The sequence below is a fragment of the Alexandromys fortis genome, unplaced genomic scaffold, assembly GCF_014885135.2.
Source record: "Alexandromys fortis isolate MF-2015 unplaced genomic scaffold, M_Fortis_MF-2015_v1.1 scaffold_196, whole genome shotgun sequence".
NCBI lineage: Eukaryota > Metazoa > Chordata > Mammalia > Rodentia > Cricetidae > Alexandromys > Alexandromys fortis.
This window is the reverse complement of record NW_026068078.1, coordinates 2,805,935-2,825,112: the sequence shown is the minus strand read 5'-3', so window position 1 is coordinate 2,825,112 and position 19,178 is coordinate 2,805,935. Positions and strand designations below refer to the sequence as shown.

The following is a 19,178-nucleotide window of genomic DNA, read 5'->3' as shown; positions in this document are numbered from 1 at the left end:
ACAACATAAGGGGATCAAGGGGATTCGTATTGGAAAGGAAGAAGTTAAGCTTTCGTTATTTGCAGATGACATGATAGTATACATAAGCGACCCCAAAAATTCTACCAAAGAACTCCTACAGCTGATAAACACCTTTAGTAGCGTGGCTGGATACAAGATCAACTCCAAAAAATCAGTTGCCTTCCTATACACTAAGGATAAGGAAACAGAGAGGGAAATCACAGAAGCATCACCTTTCACGATAGCCACAAAGAGCATAAAATATCTTGGGGTAACCCTGACCAAGGAAGTGAAAGATCTATTTGACAAGAACTTCAAGTCTTTGAAGAAAGAAATAGAAGAGGACACCAGAAAATGGAAGGATCTCCCTTGCTCTTGGATTGGGAGGATCAACATAGTAAAAATGGCAATTCTACCAAAAGCAATCTATAGATTCAATGCAATCCCCATCAAAATCCCATCAAAATTCTTCACAGATCTGGAGAAGACAATAATCAACTTTATATGGAAAAACAAAAAACCCAGGATAGCCAAAACAATCTTATACAATAAAGGAACGTCTGGAGGCATTACCATCCCTGACTTCAAACTCTATTACAGAGCTACAGTATTGAAAACAGCTTGGTATTGGCATAAAAACAGAGAAGTCGACCAATGGAATCGAATAGAAGACCCTGACTTTAACCCACAAACATATGAACACCTGATTTTCGATAAAGGAGCTAAAAGTATACAATGGAAAAAAGAGAGCATCTTCAACAAATTGTGCTGGCAAAACTGGATGTCAATCTGTAGAAGAATGAAAATAGACCCATATCTATCACCATGCACAAAACTCAAGTCCAAGTGGGTGAAAGACCTCAATATCAGTCCAAACACACTGAACCTGATTGAAGAGAAAGTGGGAAGTACTCTACAACACGTGGGCACAGGAGACCACTTCCTACGTATAACCCCAGCAGCACAGACAGTAAGGGCCTCATTGAATAAATGGGACCTCCTGAGACTGAGAAGCTTCTGTAAAGCAAAGGACACTGTCGCTAAGACAGAAAGGCAACCCACTGACTGGGAGAAGATCTTCACCAACCCCACAACTGACAAAGGTCTGATCTCCAAAATATATAAAGAACTCAAGAAACTAGACCGTAAAAGGCTAATCAACCCAATTATAAAATGGGGCACTGAGTTGAACAGAGATCTCTCAACAGAAGAAGTTCAAATGGCCAAAAGACACCTAAGGTCATGCTCAACTTCCTTAGCGATCAGGGAAATGCAAATCAAGACAACTTTAAGATACCATCTTACACCTGTCAGAATGGCAAAAATCAAAAACACCAATGATAGCCTTTGCTGGAGAGGTTGTGGAGAAAGGGGTACACTCATCCATTGCTGGTGGGAATGCAAACTTGTGCAACCACTCTGGAAAGCAGTGTGGAGGTTTCTCAGGAAATTTGGGATCAACCTACCCATGGACCCAGCAATACCACTCTTGGGAATATACCCAAGAGAGGCCTTATCACACAACAAAAGTATATGCTCTACTATGTTCATAGCAGCATTGTTTGTAATAGCCAGAACCTGGAAACAACCTAGATGCCCTTCAATTGAAGAATGGATGAAGAAAGTATGGAATATATACATATTAGAGTACTACTCAGCAGTAAAAAACAAGGACTTCTTGAAGTTTGCAGGCAAATGGATGGAAATAGAAAACACTATCCTGAGTGAGGTAAGCCAGACCCAAAAAGAGGAACATGGGATGTACTCACTCATATTTGGTTTCTAGCCATAAATAAAGGACATTGAGCCTACAATTCGGGTTCTTAGAGAAGCTAAAGAAGAAGGAGAACCCAAAGAAAAACATATAGGCTTCCTCCTGAATATTAACCTTCATCAGGCGATAAAAGGAGACAGAGACAGAGACCCACATTGGAGCACCGGACTGAAATCTCAAGGTCCAAATCAGGAGCACCAGGAGAGAGAGCACGAGCAAGGAACTCAGGACCGCGAGGGGGGCACCCACACACTGAGACAATGTGGATGTCCTATCGGGAACTCACCAAGGCCAGCTGGCCTTGGTCTGAAAAAGCCTGGGTTAAAACCGGTCTCACTGAACATAGCGGACAATGAGGACTACTGAGACCTCAAGAACAATGGCAATGGGTTTTTGATCCTACTGCACCTATTGGTTTTGTGGGAGCCTAGGCAGTTTGGATTGCTCTTTGGGCTAACGAGGGAGGGGGACTTGATTGAGGGAGGGGGAGGAAAAGGGGAGGCGGCGGTGGGGAAGAGACAGAAATCTTTAATTAATAAAGAAATAAATAAATTAAAAAAAGAAAAAAAAGAAAAAAGATCATGGCTCTCTAAACGTTATTTTATCCATTAGCGCATTTTTACAGTGAAGCTGTAGTAGCAATACAGTGTTTTTCCTCTCAGCATAACACATTCTCCCCAGATCCATCTTGGAGCAGAGAAAATCTCGGCCAGGTATCCTTGACCACTAGCCGGAAAAAGGACACACACAGGGGTATCTAGGTCTGTGGCAGTAATGAAACGATGGATGCTCACTAGCGGAGGGAAGTTGGAGGTCAGCTGTTATTATTCTAGGAGATCCACACGAGTTTCCTGCAAACCTCATGCAGGACATATCAAGGTGATATTCTAACACAGAGAACGTTTTTCTCTTTTCCTAGAAGCTACATAACACCCCGTTTTCTCTGATGTAAACTGAAGTAACCTCTAGCTCATGCAGGACCCCAGCGCATCTTAAATAGTAACCTAAACAAATTACAGCGAATGGCAAAGGACCCAGCCATTGGCCTGGCATAAACTTTGAAAGTTTCCAGTAGACCAAGGTCTATCTCTTAGAAGGTCAGGATCCTTAACCTAGATCTGTCCTACACATAAGGTTAGAGGGGGACAAAAATATTTCCAGTAATGAGTAAATCCGCCAAATAGGTTCATAGGAATCACCTTCAAGTAACAAGAAAGTATACATTTACCAAGATTTAACAAAATGTGGCTTAATAATCATCTGGCTTGACTCTACAGAAAGCTCAGATCCCAGACCCTTGAACGGCCAGTGCTGACAGGCTGACACACTCCATTGTTTCCACAGTAAAAATATCGCCACCAGAACCTCCTGACCCAGACAGTCCCATCTACAACAATAACATAAGAAAGCCACCATGAGCAATGCAAGCCGGGTAGGCGCCCTCTCCCTGTGTGTCGTGTCATAGTTGCGTTAGTTTCCCAGGCAGACACGCCGTCTTAAGCTCGCCCCTCTTTCCGTTCCCTCTGACTAGTTATCTGCTTATCCCTTCTCAACGTTTTCATTACTTCAGTAAGCAGCATACAAGCTCGGCTCCAGATTTCCCCATTCAAAGACAAAGCCCTTCTTTTTTTAAACTTTTTTTTAATGATTTTATTGAGCTCTACATTTTTCTCTACTCCTCTCCCTGCCTCTCCCCTCCCCTTCAACCCTCTCTCAAGGTCCCCATGCTCCCAATTTACTCAGGAGATCTTGTCTTTTTCTACTTCCCATGTTGATTAGATCCATGTATGTCTCTTTTAAGATCCACATTGTTGTCTAGGTTCTCTGGGATTGTGATTTGTGGGCCGTTTTTCTTTGTTTTATGTTTAAAAACCACCTATGAGTGAGTATATGTGATAATTGTCTTTCTGGGTCTGGGTTACCTCACTCAAAATGTATTCTAGCTCCATCCATTTGCCTGCAAAATTAAAGAAGTTGTTATTTTTTCTGCTGTGTAGTACTCCATTATGTAAATGTACCACATTTTCCTTATCCATTATTTTGTCAAGGGGCATTTAGGTTGTTTCCAGGTTCTGGCTATGACAAACAAAGCTGCTATGAACATAGTTGAGCACATGTCCTTGTGGCACAATTGAACCTCCTTTGGGTATATACCCGAAAGTGGTATTACTGGGTCTTGAGGAAGGTTGTTTCCTAATTTTCTGAGAAATCGCCACACTGACATCCAAAGAGGCTGTACCAGCTTGCATTCTCCCTGACTTCAAACTCTACTACAGAGCTACAGTACTGAAAATAGCCTGGTATTGGCATAAAAACAGACAGGAGGACCAATAGAACTGAATCGAAGACCTGGATATTAATCCACACACCATCGAACACCTGATTTTTGACAAAGAAGCAAAAAATATCAAATGGAAAAAAGAAAGCATATTTAACAAATAGTGCTGGCATAACTTGATATCAACATGTAGAAGACTGAAAATAGACCCATATCTATCACCATGCACGAAACTCAAGTCCAAATGGATCAAAGACCTCAACATAAAGCCAGCCACACTGAACCTTAAAAAAGAGAATGTGGGAAGTACACTTGAATGCACTGGCACAGGGGACCACTTCCTAAATATAACCCCAGCAGCACAGACACTGAGAGAAATAATAAATGAGACCTCCTGAAACTGAAAAGCTTCTGTAAAGCAAAGGACACAGTCAACAAGACAAAATGATAGCCTAGAGAATGGGAAAAGATCTTCACTAACCCCACAACAAACAGAGGTCTGAGCTCCAAAATATACAAAGAACTCTAGAAATTGGTCATCAAAAGAACACATAATCCAATTAAAAAAAATGGAGTACAGACCTAAACAGAGAACTCTCCACAGAGGAATCTAAAATAGCTGAAAGACACTTAAGGAAATGTTCAACATCCTTAGTCATCAGAAAAGTGCAAATCAAAACTACTCTGAGATTCCATCTTACACCTATAAGAATGGCCAAGATCAAAAACACTGATGACAACTTATGCTGGAGAGGTTGTGGGATAAAGACAAAACCCGTCTTAAGGATTCCTCACAGACACGGATATTTAGCTAAAAGAGATAAGGGCTGCAAAAGAGATTTGGAAGATGAAAAGTCAAGGACATTTTCACATCTACCCTGGCTTCCCAGAGCAGGGGGCGCTGAGGGAGAAACTTTGCTGAGAAATAGACTCACCAGGTAAGAGAGGACAAGACTTTGTAAGCAACTGAAACCACAGGGAAAGTACAGAGGCCAAAAGAGTTCTCATTTGATCATTCTCAAGAAGCCTGTGTGGATGAAAGACAAGGCGGAGGAGACAGTGGCAGGAAATAGGACTGCAGAGAGACAAGAAGACTGTGGTATCCATGGATGCTGTTAGGCAATGCGCAGAAGCATCACTTCTAACGTATAAGCCTGGGAGATGACTACCACAATGGAACGGAGGGTGTGTCTGAAGACGATAACACCAGCCGGTGGAGCAGAAAGCTCTTCCAGTGGTTCACGTGAAAGGCAGTGTAAAGGCCCAGACCACACAGAGATAGCAAGAAAGGAGAGTACAAAACACTGACGATATAAACAAAAGACAACAAAAAAAATGGAAAAACATTTTGTTCGTTTACCCTTATTGTTAAAAATGCCCATACCACCCAAAGAGATCTACAGACACAACACAATCTTAACAAAATACTAAAAACATTTCTCTCAGAACTAGGGAGACAGCCTTAAAATCTGTACAGAACCACAAAAAAGGTAAATAGGCAAAGTAATCCTGCTCAACAGTTTAAAACAGGAGTTTATAGTCCAAAACACGCCACTGAGTCCTGTGAGCACAGCAACATGGTTTAGCAGAACAAAACAGAATCACAGACAAATGGGAGCAAACAACAGAGCACCCAGGAAAACTAAAGCCCGTGCAGTGACGAAGCTGTTCACAAAATTGCTCTCTGTTTAGATAATTTTCTATTTTGTGACCGAGACCATGACTGTAAGGTAAAAAGATGAGTTTGGTTATAAGACTTGAACCCACCACTTCCTGAGCTCACCCCAGGCTATGACTTGAAACCTCACCAACCCCACCCCAGAGATATCCATGCTGGAAAATCCTGCCCCCAAGAAACCTGATATAAACCTGCTGCCCACTCCTGTGTTTTTCCCAATAAATCTCTTATGTGAGCTTTGTTTGCAGTGTGACTTTGTACTATTATTTGGCTCTCTATCTCCAGGATACATTTCCCCTCAGAGTTGTAAAACTTGCATTGGAGACGCCTTTCCCCTGAAAACTTTAATACTTACAAAATGACCAAGCAACCAATAAAGAAAAAGTGTTTAATTTGGGAATATGGTTTCAGAGAATTAAAAAAACAAAAACAAGAGAAGGGAAATTACAGAGTCCAAGTTTATCCAGCACCTGAACTTTGTAATCAAACAGACTTCAAATCCAGCCTGCGTTCCAATGAGCAAACACATTATCGACTTTCATGTATTTTGTATGCAAAAATGAATCATACTCAACAGGCACTAGTCAAAGATAGGTAAACCTCACTAAATAAAAACAAGCAATACTTTTATCTGTATGAATTAGCTTAAACAACAAAAAAATTTATAACACAAACCTATTCCATTATAAATTTAACCCTTGAGAGAGACATGTCTTCTCTTTTCCCTTGAGACTGAGAAAGGAGGAACTAATGTTCCCGGCTAGGAACTCAATAGAGTCCTTGCCAGAGTGGGCACTTCAAAGTCTATTTTCTGGGAATCAGAGACCTGCCACTGAAGGGTAAATAGCTCCATTCTCTACATTCTGGATGGCACAAGGGAGAAAATCACTTAACCTGAATAGAACGACTTACAGACTTACGGAAGCCACATAGAGGCTTCATGCCACTTAGGTAGTAAACTAACCACTCTTCTCTTCCATGTAGTGTTATATCACACGTTCTCCAAGAATTAATGATTATCCTTGGGTTTCAAGTGCATGCATATTATGTACGTACAAAAAATGACAAAATCAGCCTACGGATGAAAACAAAACAAAACAAAAAGATTAGTCTTCAAACTGGAAGAAACATTACCTAGAAGAACCAACATAGAAAACACAGTCCTAGAACCTTTGGACCAGGACCACAGAGCTACCACTCACAGATTATACTGTGCTCAATAGATACTGGGTAGGTAGATGATAGAGATAGAAAGGTAGATAGATAGATAGATAGATAGATAGATAGATAGATAGATAGATAGATGATAGAAGATAGATGATAGATAGATAGATAGATAGATAGATAGATAGATAGATAGATAGATAGAATTTAATATTAGATTCTTAATCTTACCCTGAAATTCTATTGCTATTTTGAATAGAGCTTTGGGGAACTTAAAGACTTAAGTAAGCAGGTAGATGCAGTGAGTGGCATTTCTAAGCTTGGGTTTCTCAAGGATACTGGCGTACTGCTACAGGGGATGACTGGGACAGGTTCAGGGAGTCAGATACGGATGTGCAGCTTCAGAAAATAAGGCAAGAACTAAAGGGCATCCATGGAGACATTCTCTGAAGAGCTTGCCTCTCGACTCTTCAAAATAGTTTCTATTTCTTCACATTTTCTTCACCCCTCTGCAAATCTATTGACTTGAGAAAGTGAAATAATATTGGCGAGTAACACAATCTTGACACAGCACAGAACTCATGTGCTGATAGTGTTTAAAAGCAGCAAAGGGTTTGATTTTCCCGGGTCCCAGCTCCCTGGTCTTTTACCCCATCACAGCTCACTCAGGCCTGTTCTACAGTTTCCCTGTGCTACTGCTGCTATGCCTCTCCCCACAAGCCGGAGGCCAAACATTCATCCCTCTTTGTTATGAACAACAACATCATTATCTTAATGCATGTGTGAGTGTGTTTGTGGGGGAAGTGGTGCAGGCACAAGTGTGTGCAGCTGGAGGACAGAGAGCAACCTCAAGTGTCATCTTCAAGAGCACTGTTCACCTCCTTGACCACTGAGCTAGACTCACCAGGCAGACCAGGCTAGCTGGCCACTGAGCATCAGGGAGCCTTCTGGCTCTCACTGTCCAGTGCTCAGGTCACAATCAAATGACACCATGCCCAACACAGACCTAGATCATAGATTCTAGGAAATCAAACCCAAGTCTCACACTTTTATAACGATTTATTTATAGTGATCTGCCTGCTCATATGCCTACAGACCAGAAGAGGGCACCAGATCTCATTACAGAGGGATGTGGTTGCTGGGAATTGAACTCGGGACCTTTGAAAGAGCAGGCAGTGCTCTTAATCACTGAGCCATCTCTCCAGATCTCACACTTTTAAGGCAAGCTCTTTACAGACTGAGATCTCCCCAGTCCAACTACACCTTTCTTCTATACCCCCTCCTTCATTTAACCACTGGTCATAAAACATTCCTTCTACACCAGTCTGAATCTTTCATTTTGCTTTGGCTACTTATTACAAGTTACAGCCAGATTTCCTAACATCATTTCTTCCTGATGCATAAGTATACACCTGCCTGAATGGAAATATATATACATATCTAAGGAAGCTTTGCCTGAGGCAAAAATTATAAAGGGCAAATGTGTCGTTAATCCCAGCACTCAGGAGACAGAGGCAGGTGGATCTTTATGAGTTCAAGCCCAACCTGGTCTACAGAACGGGTTCCAGGAGAGCCAAGACTGTTACACAGAGAAACCCTGTCTCAAAAAAACAAACAAACATAAAAGAGTCAGTGCACAGGTTCTTAGAAAGATATCTCATGAAAAACAACCTGTGTTTCTTTACTGGATCATCAAGATGCTCTTGATTCTGAAAGAAAGAGAGAAAGAGAGCGAGAGAGCGAGAGAGAGAGAGAGAGAGAGAGAGAGAGAGAGAGGAAGAAGGAGGAGGAGGAGGAGGAGGAGGGAGGGAGGAAGAGGGGGGGAGAGAGGGGGGAAGAAGAAAAAAGATAAACAAAAGGTAAAGATCTTAAAGTTATTGGAGCTAAATTCCTATTTTGAAGAGAAATTTGGATGAAGACAGTGCTGTTCTTACTTGAAAAATGTCAATGGCATGAAAGGTAAAGAGAAGCTAAGAAACTGCTCATAATTTCCTATGAAATTAAAGGACACAGATGAGACACGACAGCTGAAGTCTGTACATGATTTTGGGCTGTATTATGTACTCATGGAAGAAAACATTTTTTAGAGAAGGTAAAAACTAGAATATAAGGAACCAAATATCACTCCACAAGAAAAGACGCTTGCCACCAAGTCTGATGAACTGAGTTCAATCAACGTGTGTTGGAAAGAGAGAACTAACCCTTGCTAGCTGTCCTGTGACTTCCACTCATTCATCATGTTACATGAATGTACATGCATGTACAATACATACAATGAATAAATAGATTTATCCTTTAAAAAAATAATAAAATGTGTTGCCACCTGGCTGTTGATCTCTGGGTCACCCCCTAGGAAAGGTGATTTTTCCTGAGACGCATGAAGGAGATGGGTCCATTATTTATCTTTTTAAAAAGAATAAAATGTGTTACCACGTAGGCTGTTGATCTCTGGGTCACCCCCTAGGAAAGTTGATTTTCCTGAACACGTATGAAGGAGATAGGTCCATTAATGAGATGAGAAATTTATGTCTCCAGAAGCTCCTTCTTGAAGACAGTTGTGTACAGATCTTTGAGGCAAAGGCAGTCCAGTTTTCTGAGTTCTAACTCGAAAAGAATGACAACCTTTTCTGATACTATCCAAAATCCTAAGAATGGCACTTTGGGCTGTCTCACTGTTTCCCTGAAGACAAATCTTCTTCCCCCTTTTATTGCTCTCACCTTGAAGGTAATAAGAAACACTTTACTTCAATCTAAACATAAGTGATGATGGCCTAGGACCACTGATTGAGGTTCCCAGAATAGCGTGGTCCACGTGGAAGTCTTTACAGAAGAAAATGTTTCAAGTACACCAGTGGAGACCATAGAAACACAGGTCAGAGTAAAGCAGAGCTCTGTTATGGTATACATATCCTATGATAACATAACATTCTTACCTGTGGAGATGGTGGAAACAAGTGTCCTGCTAAGTTAATACATATCAAAGAAGTCTAGTGACATTCACAAGGATGTCAGTTCACACCGATGTGGTGGTGAGCTAAGGGGACTATAGATATGGACAGCCGACATTTCAACTCTGGACCATCATAAGTTCTAACTAACCAGTAGCCTTGCAGACCCTTCCACACAGCCGTGACTTTGTTCGGGGGACTTCAGTTCACACTTACTTTCAAAGAAGCTGGGGGAATTATAGCACAAAAGAGAGACCACAGCACATGGAAAAGTGTATTAGTGCTGGGTCTGTGCTAAGGCTTATTGGGCTTCCAACGAAGATATTTATTTAACTGGACCATCATTTGTCAAGTACCTGATGTTTTCAAATATTCTAAAGTACTCTATGAAATACATTTTATGTAAAATAAAATACTATCTCAATCATAAATTACATACTACTATACCCACAGACCATCCCTCGCTCACTCCACATCAAAAAAAAAGCTTGTCCTTGTACTAAGTGGGGATTTGTGTTACATATATGTACATCGCCTCATTAGAACATGAAATCAGCTGGGGCTCATGTGACTATCTCAGTGTGCCTAACGAGCAAGCCAAGACACAGTGGAGAAGACAAAGCCTGTACGTCTGAAGGATAGCTCAGAGTTTAGTAGGCAAGACAGCCGTGGGACAGCTCCACGCAGGGCAGCACACAAGCAAGAGGGTCAGAGGAGGATGCAGAGAGCATGGGGGAGCAAGACAAATCAGGAACTGAAGGGAAAGGGTCAATAGTGTTTAGTGTGTGGGTAAGTGTTCGGGAACACCTGAGTGAGTTCTGAGGTTGATTTGGGAAGATTTAGAGAGTTCTGGATGCTTATACCAGAAAAGATATCTGATTTTTTAAAAACTAGAAAATGAAAGATAAAGGGTTTTTTTTTTTTAAAAGAAACTGTTAGGAATGTGAATCTAGTGTTTGGAAACAGCAACTGCAGACAGAGCTGTGCCAGCAGGAGGCTCCTTATCAAGATTACTACAACAGTGTAAACAAGAAATAATGAGAACCCGATCTGCAAATTAGTAACAGTGGGAAGAGGAAATGAAAGGGGGTCACAGAGCTTGTCAATGCTTTAGAATGGACAGGGGAGCTTTGGAACCCTGAGAAAAAGAATAGAGACTCCTGTCAAAGCCAACGTAAGAGAATAAGTCATGTTCGAGTTGGAAAAAAGAGGATTCTGTAACAGATAAACAGTGTTCAGAATAATACCTATGGAGGAAGGATTCCAAAGCATGAAGATGGGTTCTGTTGATGGAGAATGCCAATTACATGGTCCCCAATTCAGGAGGATAAGTTCTATTCAGTGAGTGACAAAGCTCAGGATTAGGGCCTAAACAATGTTCAGGATTTGGGAAAGTTCTACTGAAGGTTGGCTTCAGAGACTAGCAAAAGATCACCATCCAATTCTCCATTCTCCCCTCCCCTCCCTCCTTCCTTCTTTCCCAGCTTCCTTGGTGCTTTAGGCTGGACATGCTAATTGCTTGTAGACATATCTACTTTAAGTGTGTATGTATGTTCACAAAACAACCTGTCTTTTTTTTTTTTACCTCTATTTGATGTGGGGTTAGTGAAGATCTTTTCCCATTCTGTAGGCTACTGTTTTGTCTTGTTGGCCATATCCTTTGCTTAACAGAAGCTTCGCAGTTTCAGGAGGTCCCATTTATTAATTGTTTCTCTCAGTATCTGTGCTACTAGGGTTATATTTAGGAAGTGATTTCCTGTGCCAATGTATTCAAGTGTATTTCCCACTTTCTTTTCTATGAGATTCAGTGTGGTTGATTTTATGTTGAGACCTTTGATCCATTTGGACTTGAGTTTTGTGCATGGTGATAGATATGGTACCTTCACCATAAGAATGGATTCTATTTTCAGTAAATAGGTGTTTTGCTAAAGAGATGAATTTTGCAGCCAGGCAGCCAGACGGTGGTGGTACACGCCTTTAATCCCAGCACTTGGGAGGCAGAGACAAGCAGATCTCTATAAATTCAAGGCCAACTTGGTCTACAAAGTGAGTACCAGGACAGGCTCCAAAGCTACAGAGAAACCCTGTCTCAAAAACATAATAAATAAATAAATAATATACTTTTCAAGAGAGTATCCAGGAGTCAAGCCTAAAGCGTTGCTGTGATGACTGTCAAGAAAGAACTTTTATTTAAAGTTTTATTAGCTGTAAATGTGTAAGAAAAAAAAAAACCACTTGGTCAGACTCCAGAAGTTTTCTGATCCAACACTGGCTAAAGTCATGCTGACCTGAGTTTTGTTCTTAACCTCACTGACCTGGGATGTTTCTTCCCTTCAATTCGTAGGGTAGGTAGTAAGAAAGCAAAATAGAGAACATGCATTATAGCTTAAAAAGTTAAATAAAAATAACTTAATTCAATAATAAATTACTGAGGTCAAGTAAACCAGTGAATACTATGGGAATATGAAAAAGACGGACAAAGCTAAAGAAAACCATACTCACAAGGAAAGAGAGCAAAAATATTTTAAACTCTTAAAACACAGAATACAGAACTTTCACAGATCAAATTGTAAAAAAGCAGGGTCAGCAAGACAGTTCAGCAGGCAAAGGCAGTTGCCTCCAATCCTGATCACTTCAGCCAACCCTCACTTACATACACAAACTTAATACATGTAATAAACAGTTTAAATATGTAAAGCAAAAAATTAAGAGTAATATAAGGAATGAAAACTGAAAAACAATGATCTTTACAAAGCTCTCATTACCGAATAGGTGAGCAGAAAACCTGTGTCCAGACCACCAAACTGCTGATCCTCAGCGACGGTCAGGGAAACAAAGATCACACAGAATCACGTGTCCGGTGCACCACCATAGATCACGTTTAAGCCTGGTGACTCTGAGCCTGAGTCTCCAAACCCTGTCACTCAGAGGTCCAGTCAGTTTGCAAACATGAGTCACTCTGACCATCTCAGCTGCACACCAGCAGTTCCCAGAGAAGCCCAAAGTGTGGTCTTCAGGATGGAGTCAGAAGATACAGCGAGACTACAGAGGCAAAGCCAGCCAGCTGTGGAGCAGGACTTTAAAGTAAGACACAGCAGGAGGAACTTGGGGGACAGTGAACTCTTCCACTCACCTTCTGGAGTGATGGATATATGATTTTTTTACATTGGCCTAAGGTCATAAACTTTAAAATATAATTTTGAAAAGTTGAGTTGGTCGTCAGTTGGAGATGTCCCTTTTCCCAAACTGCCATCATGTGTTAGTTACTCTGCCCCTCAGCACCAGCGCTCAGAGCCCCAGGTCAGGCAGGCTCTAGACACTGGTTCTCAGGGGCTGCAGCCCTGCTGTCTGTGGAGGACACTGTGAGACCCAGAGCCACTGGGACTGTGTTCAGGCACACACATCCAGAGGGACAGTGAGAGTTGTCCCCAATAGTGACTACATGGCTCCCTGATCACAGCAGTTGAAAGGGACTCTGGCAGCTTTTGAGCCCGTGGCTTTTGAGCACCCTTAACAAAAGTGTTTTCAGTGTTCCAACAGTCAGTTGCCCTGTTAGTATGTTCTGGCTGTATCAGTCTTGGATGTTGCATAAGCAAACTTGAGCACTCCTGCAGCAGGACTCATGAAGAGAGCTTTTGTGTAGCCACTGAATCACCATGAGTAGAAAAAAGAGCAGAGAGAAAAGGGGGTGCATGAGTTATGGTTCATACAGTAGAATGCCCACCGGGAAGCAAAATAAACTATAATTAAAGGCACTGTGATGTCGGGGTCTGGTGCTAGCTCGGACCATAAATTATTTCTCTGGAACAGACCCCAACATAAGCTATCTCTCTCTGGACCAGCGTGGAGGTGCAGGAATAAAGACACAACTCACATAGTTTTATGGGGAGGGAGATTCTCAGTGATCCCTCATGAAATCCTGAGTTCATATCCTGAAGTTCTCTCTGTATTCTCCAAACAGTCTTTATACCAAAATTTAACTGAGGGAGAAATACATTAGCATTCTGTTTCCTCGGTAACCAGGTGAATGGCTTTCAGTCCTGTCCACATCTGCCTGGTCTGTATGCTGGCTCTGTCACATAGGGTGAATTAGCATTTCTTTTCAGGCATCCTCCAAATTAAAAAGAAAGAGCAGAGCAACATGCGGACCTTTCGTTAGGTTAGCGACAGCCTGTCTGGAAGGCTACGTGACCACTTCAGATACTGACTATGGCTTTAGAGCCTGGCTGCCACATCATATAGAAATATGGGCCTCACTGTGAGTGAGTGATCTACAAACAGAACTGAGAGGGAAACACTTGGAAGGACACACATACTAGGAGTCTATTATTACACTATTCTATTACTGCACGAACTTATTAATACTCTAAACTATTGGATAGGAAAGCACAAATATGTAGCAAAACAATAAGTATACAAGGAAATTATCAGGCTGTAAGAGAAGAGTGGGGAAGAGGGAAGCTCCAGAGCAACTGAAACATCTTTACTAAGTGGTTATCTGTCACTCGGCTTTATACAATTGATGTGCTTTTCTCTATTCGATATATTGTAATAAAAGATAAAAAAAGAACTAATTAAAAAATAACTCTTGGTGCCAGCTTGAACTATGACAGTACAAATGTCACAGGAAGAATCAGTCAGGGCTGTGATTGGACAACCAGCCAGCAGGAATGCTATTTATTCAGAGTTCTCAGCACAAGATACAAAGCATTCCGGGTAGAGGTGAAAGACCAGTCAGAAAGACACTTCCAAAGCAAGCTTCCTGAGGAAAATGGGCACCAGGGGAAAAGTAAGTAAACAACCTGTATCTACATTTATCTTCTGCTTCTGTTGGGTCTCTGCACATTTGCTGAAGATGCTGCCCCCAGGTTACAGTCAAGGCACAGCAAATTAAAGCCAACTAAAGGGAGAGGAACAGTCCAGAAGCTAGAAATTGGTTCTAAGATAAAGCAACTCTGGATTTGCTGAAGTCTTCTTGGGTACTCACACATTATTTAAATAAGGATGAGGGGGGAAATTAAGTTACCTTTGCTCTAAGCATCAATGCAGCGTATGTATTTATAGCATGGGAATGAATGGGACAAGGTAGATAAAAAGATGCTGTGTATATGACCCCATGTGAGGACACCCGAGGGCTTTACAACATAAGGAGAAAGAAAGTAGTAAGAGTATAGATGAATTTTTTTTACTTATATTTTGAAATTTCTTGTAATGAATGTATATTGCACTTGTAATATAAGAAATAACAATTTAAATCATAAACATTGCAAAGAACAATTGAGAAGGTTTCAAATGGTTAAAAAATTATTCCAACAGTACAAGCAATAATAAGGACAAAAGATTATAGCCTTTCTTTCAATTTTCCTTATATTTGAAATTTAAAATGTAATTTGAGACTGAAAAAAATTAATGTAGAATTGTAAAACCTTAGGTGTTTAGTTTCCTTTCATACATTTTTACTCAATTCTCATGACGAGAACAATTCTTATTTAACTTACATTCTACTGATAAATTGACTGTGTAAGTCTCACTTCCCAGATCTTTTTACCATCTGGAGACATTAGTTGTTCACAGGTCAGTGGGTTTATAATGGGACTTTCTTCTCTAACAGTTTCAGAGTGGTAAGAATATATGTTGGTCCAATAACCACACTTTAACTTCTGATTAAACTTTACCATACCATTACACATTAATTAAAAATAACAAACTGCTACAAATGACCTTCTGGGTGTTCAATAACCACACCTATAGACTACACTGATGTGGTCAGAGGCATTAAAAGAGAAGATGTCTTCACCATTGTCCCAAGGAACTGTACAACATCTTTCGAAACGTTATGTAACTGTGGGGAACCACCTGCTCTCTTGTCCTGCATGGCCTTAGATATATCACTGAGTGGACTCTCAAGTGTCCAGTCTGTAAAGAGGAAGGTCAACACAGGAAAAATTGATGCCACACTTCCAAGTGAAACACTGGTCAAGCAAGGCTTTGACTTATGCTCACATAGATGGATGAAATGGCAAAGGAAAGACTAGCTGAGCCAGGGGATTCTCCTGAGGTCAAGTCATGCCTGAGGACCAACTTCAACTGCCCTTAGCAGAAAAGAAGAAAGGATTAATTTTGGCCCCCTACACAGTCTTAAACAGTCAGCGTAAAGGTATAACCAGAATGAAGATAATCCGTGTTTTTTAACAGTTTAAGGAACTACAGTCCTCAGACATGGTATGATAAATTATTTGTACAACATTCTCACTAATGATTCTATTCCTGATAAATATATACATTGCACAGACACAGGATAAGACCTTAACTTACTTTAACACTGCAGTGTTTATCTGCAGGGGAAAAGGAAACAGTCCTAGATTCTTAGTTATTGAGGCCAACTCTGTGGAAAGCTGTTTTCCAACCACAGAACACTATCTCCGGAAGGGCACGTCTCAACTCCCAGGTGTCCTTCTGTACTCTGACCGTTCATGGACAGTGACCAAAGGATATTGCCACATGTCCTGTTGTCAAACTAGGGTTTGAAAAGTTATTTAGGATGCCCAAATGATGTCCTTGGAACACTGTGACACAATTCTGGAAAAAAAAAAAACTATTCCTCACTCCTCTTTTAGTTTACTAGTTAGTTGCCACTCTGGATTGTGGCATCTGGATTTCAGTCAGGTGTGACCCATACTGTCCATGTCCACTGGGCATTACACCTATCCGGGCAGAGGTATCTAGTGTATCTATTACTGATAGCAGGCAAACTACCTACTCTTACAAAGTTTCCAAGTGGTCACTCCTTGTTCAAGAGTCTAATGTAACAACAGCTGACTGTCCAACTGCTCTTAGATCTGTCAACTATGACCTACATGGATTGAGACATAGAACAGAGAATTTCTTTGATGTTACCCTTCGACGAGATTCTACTATGAAGGTTCTGGTTCACTGTCCAGCCAGCTACAGGGCTATGTTTCACCATGCTAAGTAGGACTTAGGTTATTTACAATGTGGAAAATTTTTCTTCACTAACTTTGTCTCTTCTTCATGAGAACACAGTAAAAGAAACTCAGTGGCTGACTTCTGAGCTTAAATTGGCCAATGAAAGGCTCGTTGAACTCATGAACGGGACAAGTGGCCTCCTCCATGGTCTACAACTTATGGTGATAGCACAAAGCATCAATTTTATTGATACCTATTACAAAGCCTGCCAAGGATACTTTAAATGGTTTTCTTGCCTGTTCTCTGTCTCTAATAAGGGCAAAGCTGCCCCAACTATTCTAACTACACATTCAGTAGTTATAGTACTACTAATAGTTTCACTTGCTATATGTTACGGGTGCTACCTCAATTGTTTGGCACACTTCCAAAAAACTGCTACCATCAAATGGCTATTAGGTTCTGAATCCTCAACATCACCTAAGCATTTCCTTGGTCCCTTAGATCATTTTAAATGTCATTTGCAGCAGATTTCAAAGAGGTTAAAGATCAGAGTATAAAAAAACATAATTCCTAGTTACTTGATAGAGACCCACACCTGAAGTCATGTACAGGAAGCTAGATGATGCCTTTTCCTTGAAGCACTATTAATTAAAAACTCGAGAGAGAGAAAGAGAGAGAGAGAGAGAGAGAGAGAGAGAGAGAGAGAGAGAGAGAGAGAGAGAGAGAGAGAGAGAGAGAGAGAGAGAAATTGGGGCTCAGCCTGAAGATCTGAAAAGCAAAGCAGCCAGCCACTGGCTTTTACCCTCACCTCAGTCTAAAATGGTGATCCTGACTTCAGGAATCTCAGAATGAGAGTGTGACTGAGAGCTGTCTCCTCCCATTTTATAATCCTCTCTAGGGCTGGGATTAAAGACATGCACCACTGGGATTAAAAGCATGCATCACCCAGTTTCTATGGCAACTAGTGCGGTTACTGTGATTAAAGGTGTGTTACCATTGCCTGGTCTGTAAGGCTGACCAGTGCGGCTGTGTTAGTCTCCCAACCCCCAGGCAAGCTTTATTTATTAAAATGCAATTGAAATACCACTACATATCCTAAAATCAGTTAGTACTATAATGACCATTAATATCATGACAAAAAATTTAATACATATATGCATATATATATATTAATCTTATTAATTTGAGATAATATTTATGCCTTAAGAAAAGCTGTTAAAGAGTCAAAATAAAACCAAAGGATTATGAGATTAGTGGTAATACAAAAGTTCCTAAGTTTTGGCTTTTCTTCTATCCCATATAAAGCGACTCTTCTGACATGAGACAGAGATTTTGGATTTTACTTTAATAAGCATGCTTGGGTTTAGAGAAGGAGAGAGCCACACATTTACTCCAAAGCAGATTTAATTTTTAATTGAACTGGGACTACAAAAAGACCATTTGCATTATGTGTCTGTAGAGAACAGCAGAAACAAACATTTGGGAAGATTTATGAAATTTTATCCTGCTGGAGATATGATATACAAATAGGCTAATTACTCTTTTCTTGGGACTTTTTTGTCCTATTTCTTCCCATGTCTCATTTGTCCAGTGGTCTCCAGATTCCTTAGCTGGATGCCTTCATTCTCCTGAAAAGATGAAAACAAATCCCTGCCCCAACCCTAACTTTGGGGAGGTTACCTTTCAGCAAGTTATAGCTGAACAAAGGAGAAGCATTTGTTGTTAGTCATATAAGTTAGGTTAGACTGAATGGCCAAGCTGTTTGATGAAATATTATCTCTCCTAATCAAGAGGTCTCTCTTGTTCGAATCTTTATAATATTTTCATGGTTTCTCCTGAAATTTTTGTTTTATCTGCTAAAGCTGTTCTATCTATCATCCAGAGAAATAATGGTGTTTTTCACAAAAGGCACTTGATTCTTTAATTACTCTGGGAAGACGTTTCCTCCATGACATCAGGGAATGACTGAAACAAATTTGGCATGGGGCCTGCAGAAGAGCCCCCCAGGGAGTTTCCCAACAGCAAAAGGATTACCTTGAATATCTTTTTTTATTGATTTTTATTGAGCTCTACATGTTGCAAGGTTAGAGGGCCTGCTTATTAGTCCCATCCCGGCTGCCCAACTGGCTTAGCTCCAAAATAATCACACAGAAATTGAATTCATTAAAACACTGCTTGGACCTCCTTGGGACATTGGGAGCTCAGTCCTGTGCTCCAGTGTGGGTCTCTGTCTCTATCTCCATCCATCTCCAGATGAAGGTTCTATGGTGATATGCAAGATATTAATCAGTATGGCTATAGGATAGGGTCATTTCAGGTTCTCTGTCCTCAGCTGCCCCAGGAACTAACTGGGGACATCGCCCTGGGCACCTGGGAGCACCAAATCTCTTGCCAACCCTAAGATGGCTC

The 19,178-nt window shown here is 40.9% G+C and overlaps 1 protein-coding gene across 4 annotated transcripts in view; it reads left to right on the top strand.

Moving 5' to 3' along the window:
- Positions 1-12,776: 12,776 nt before the first annotated feature.
- The window catches only part of LOC126488339 (alcohol dehydrogenase 6), a 25,157-nt gene continuing 18,755 nt past the window's right edge, over positions 12,777-19,178 (top strand). For 2 of the 4 annotated variants that reach the window (XM_050121757.1, XM_050121758.1), the window contains exon 1: positions 12,777-12,926. In XM_050121757.1, the coding sequence (XP_049977714.1) occupies positions 12,792-12,926 (135 nt within the window). In that variant the 5' untranslated portion in view covers positions 12,777-12,791. Of the gene's footprint in view, positions 12,927-14,488; positions 14,632-19,178 lie in introns of those variants that run through there. The other 2 variants (XM_050121759.1, XM_050121760.1) reach the window with 1 other exon arrangement.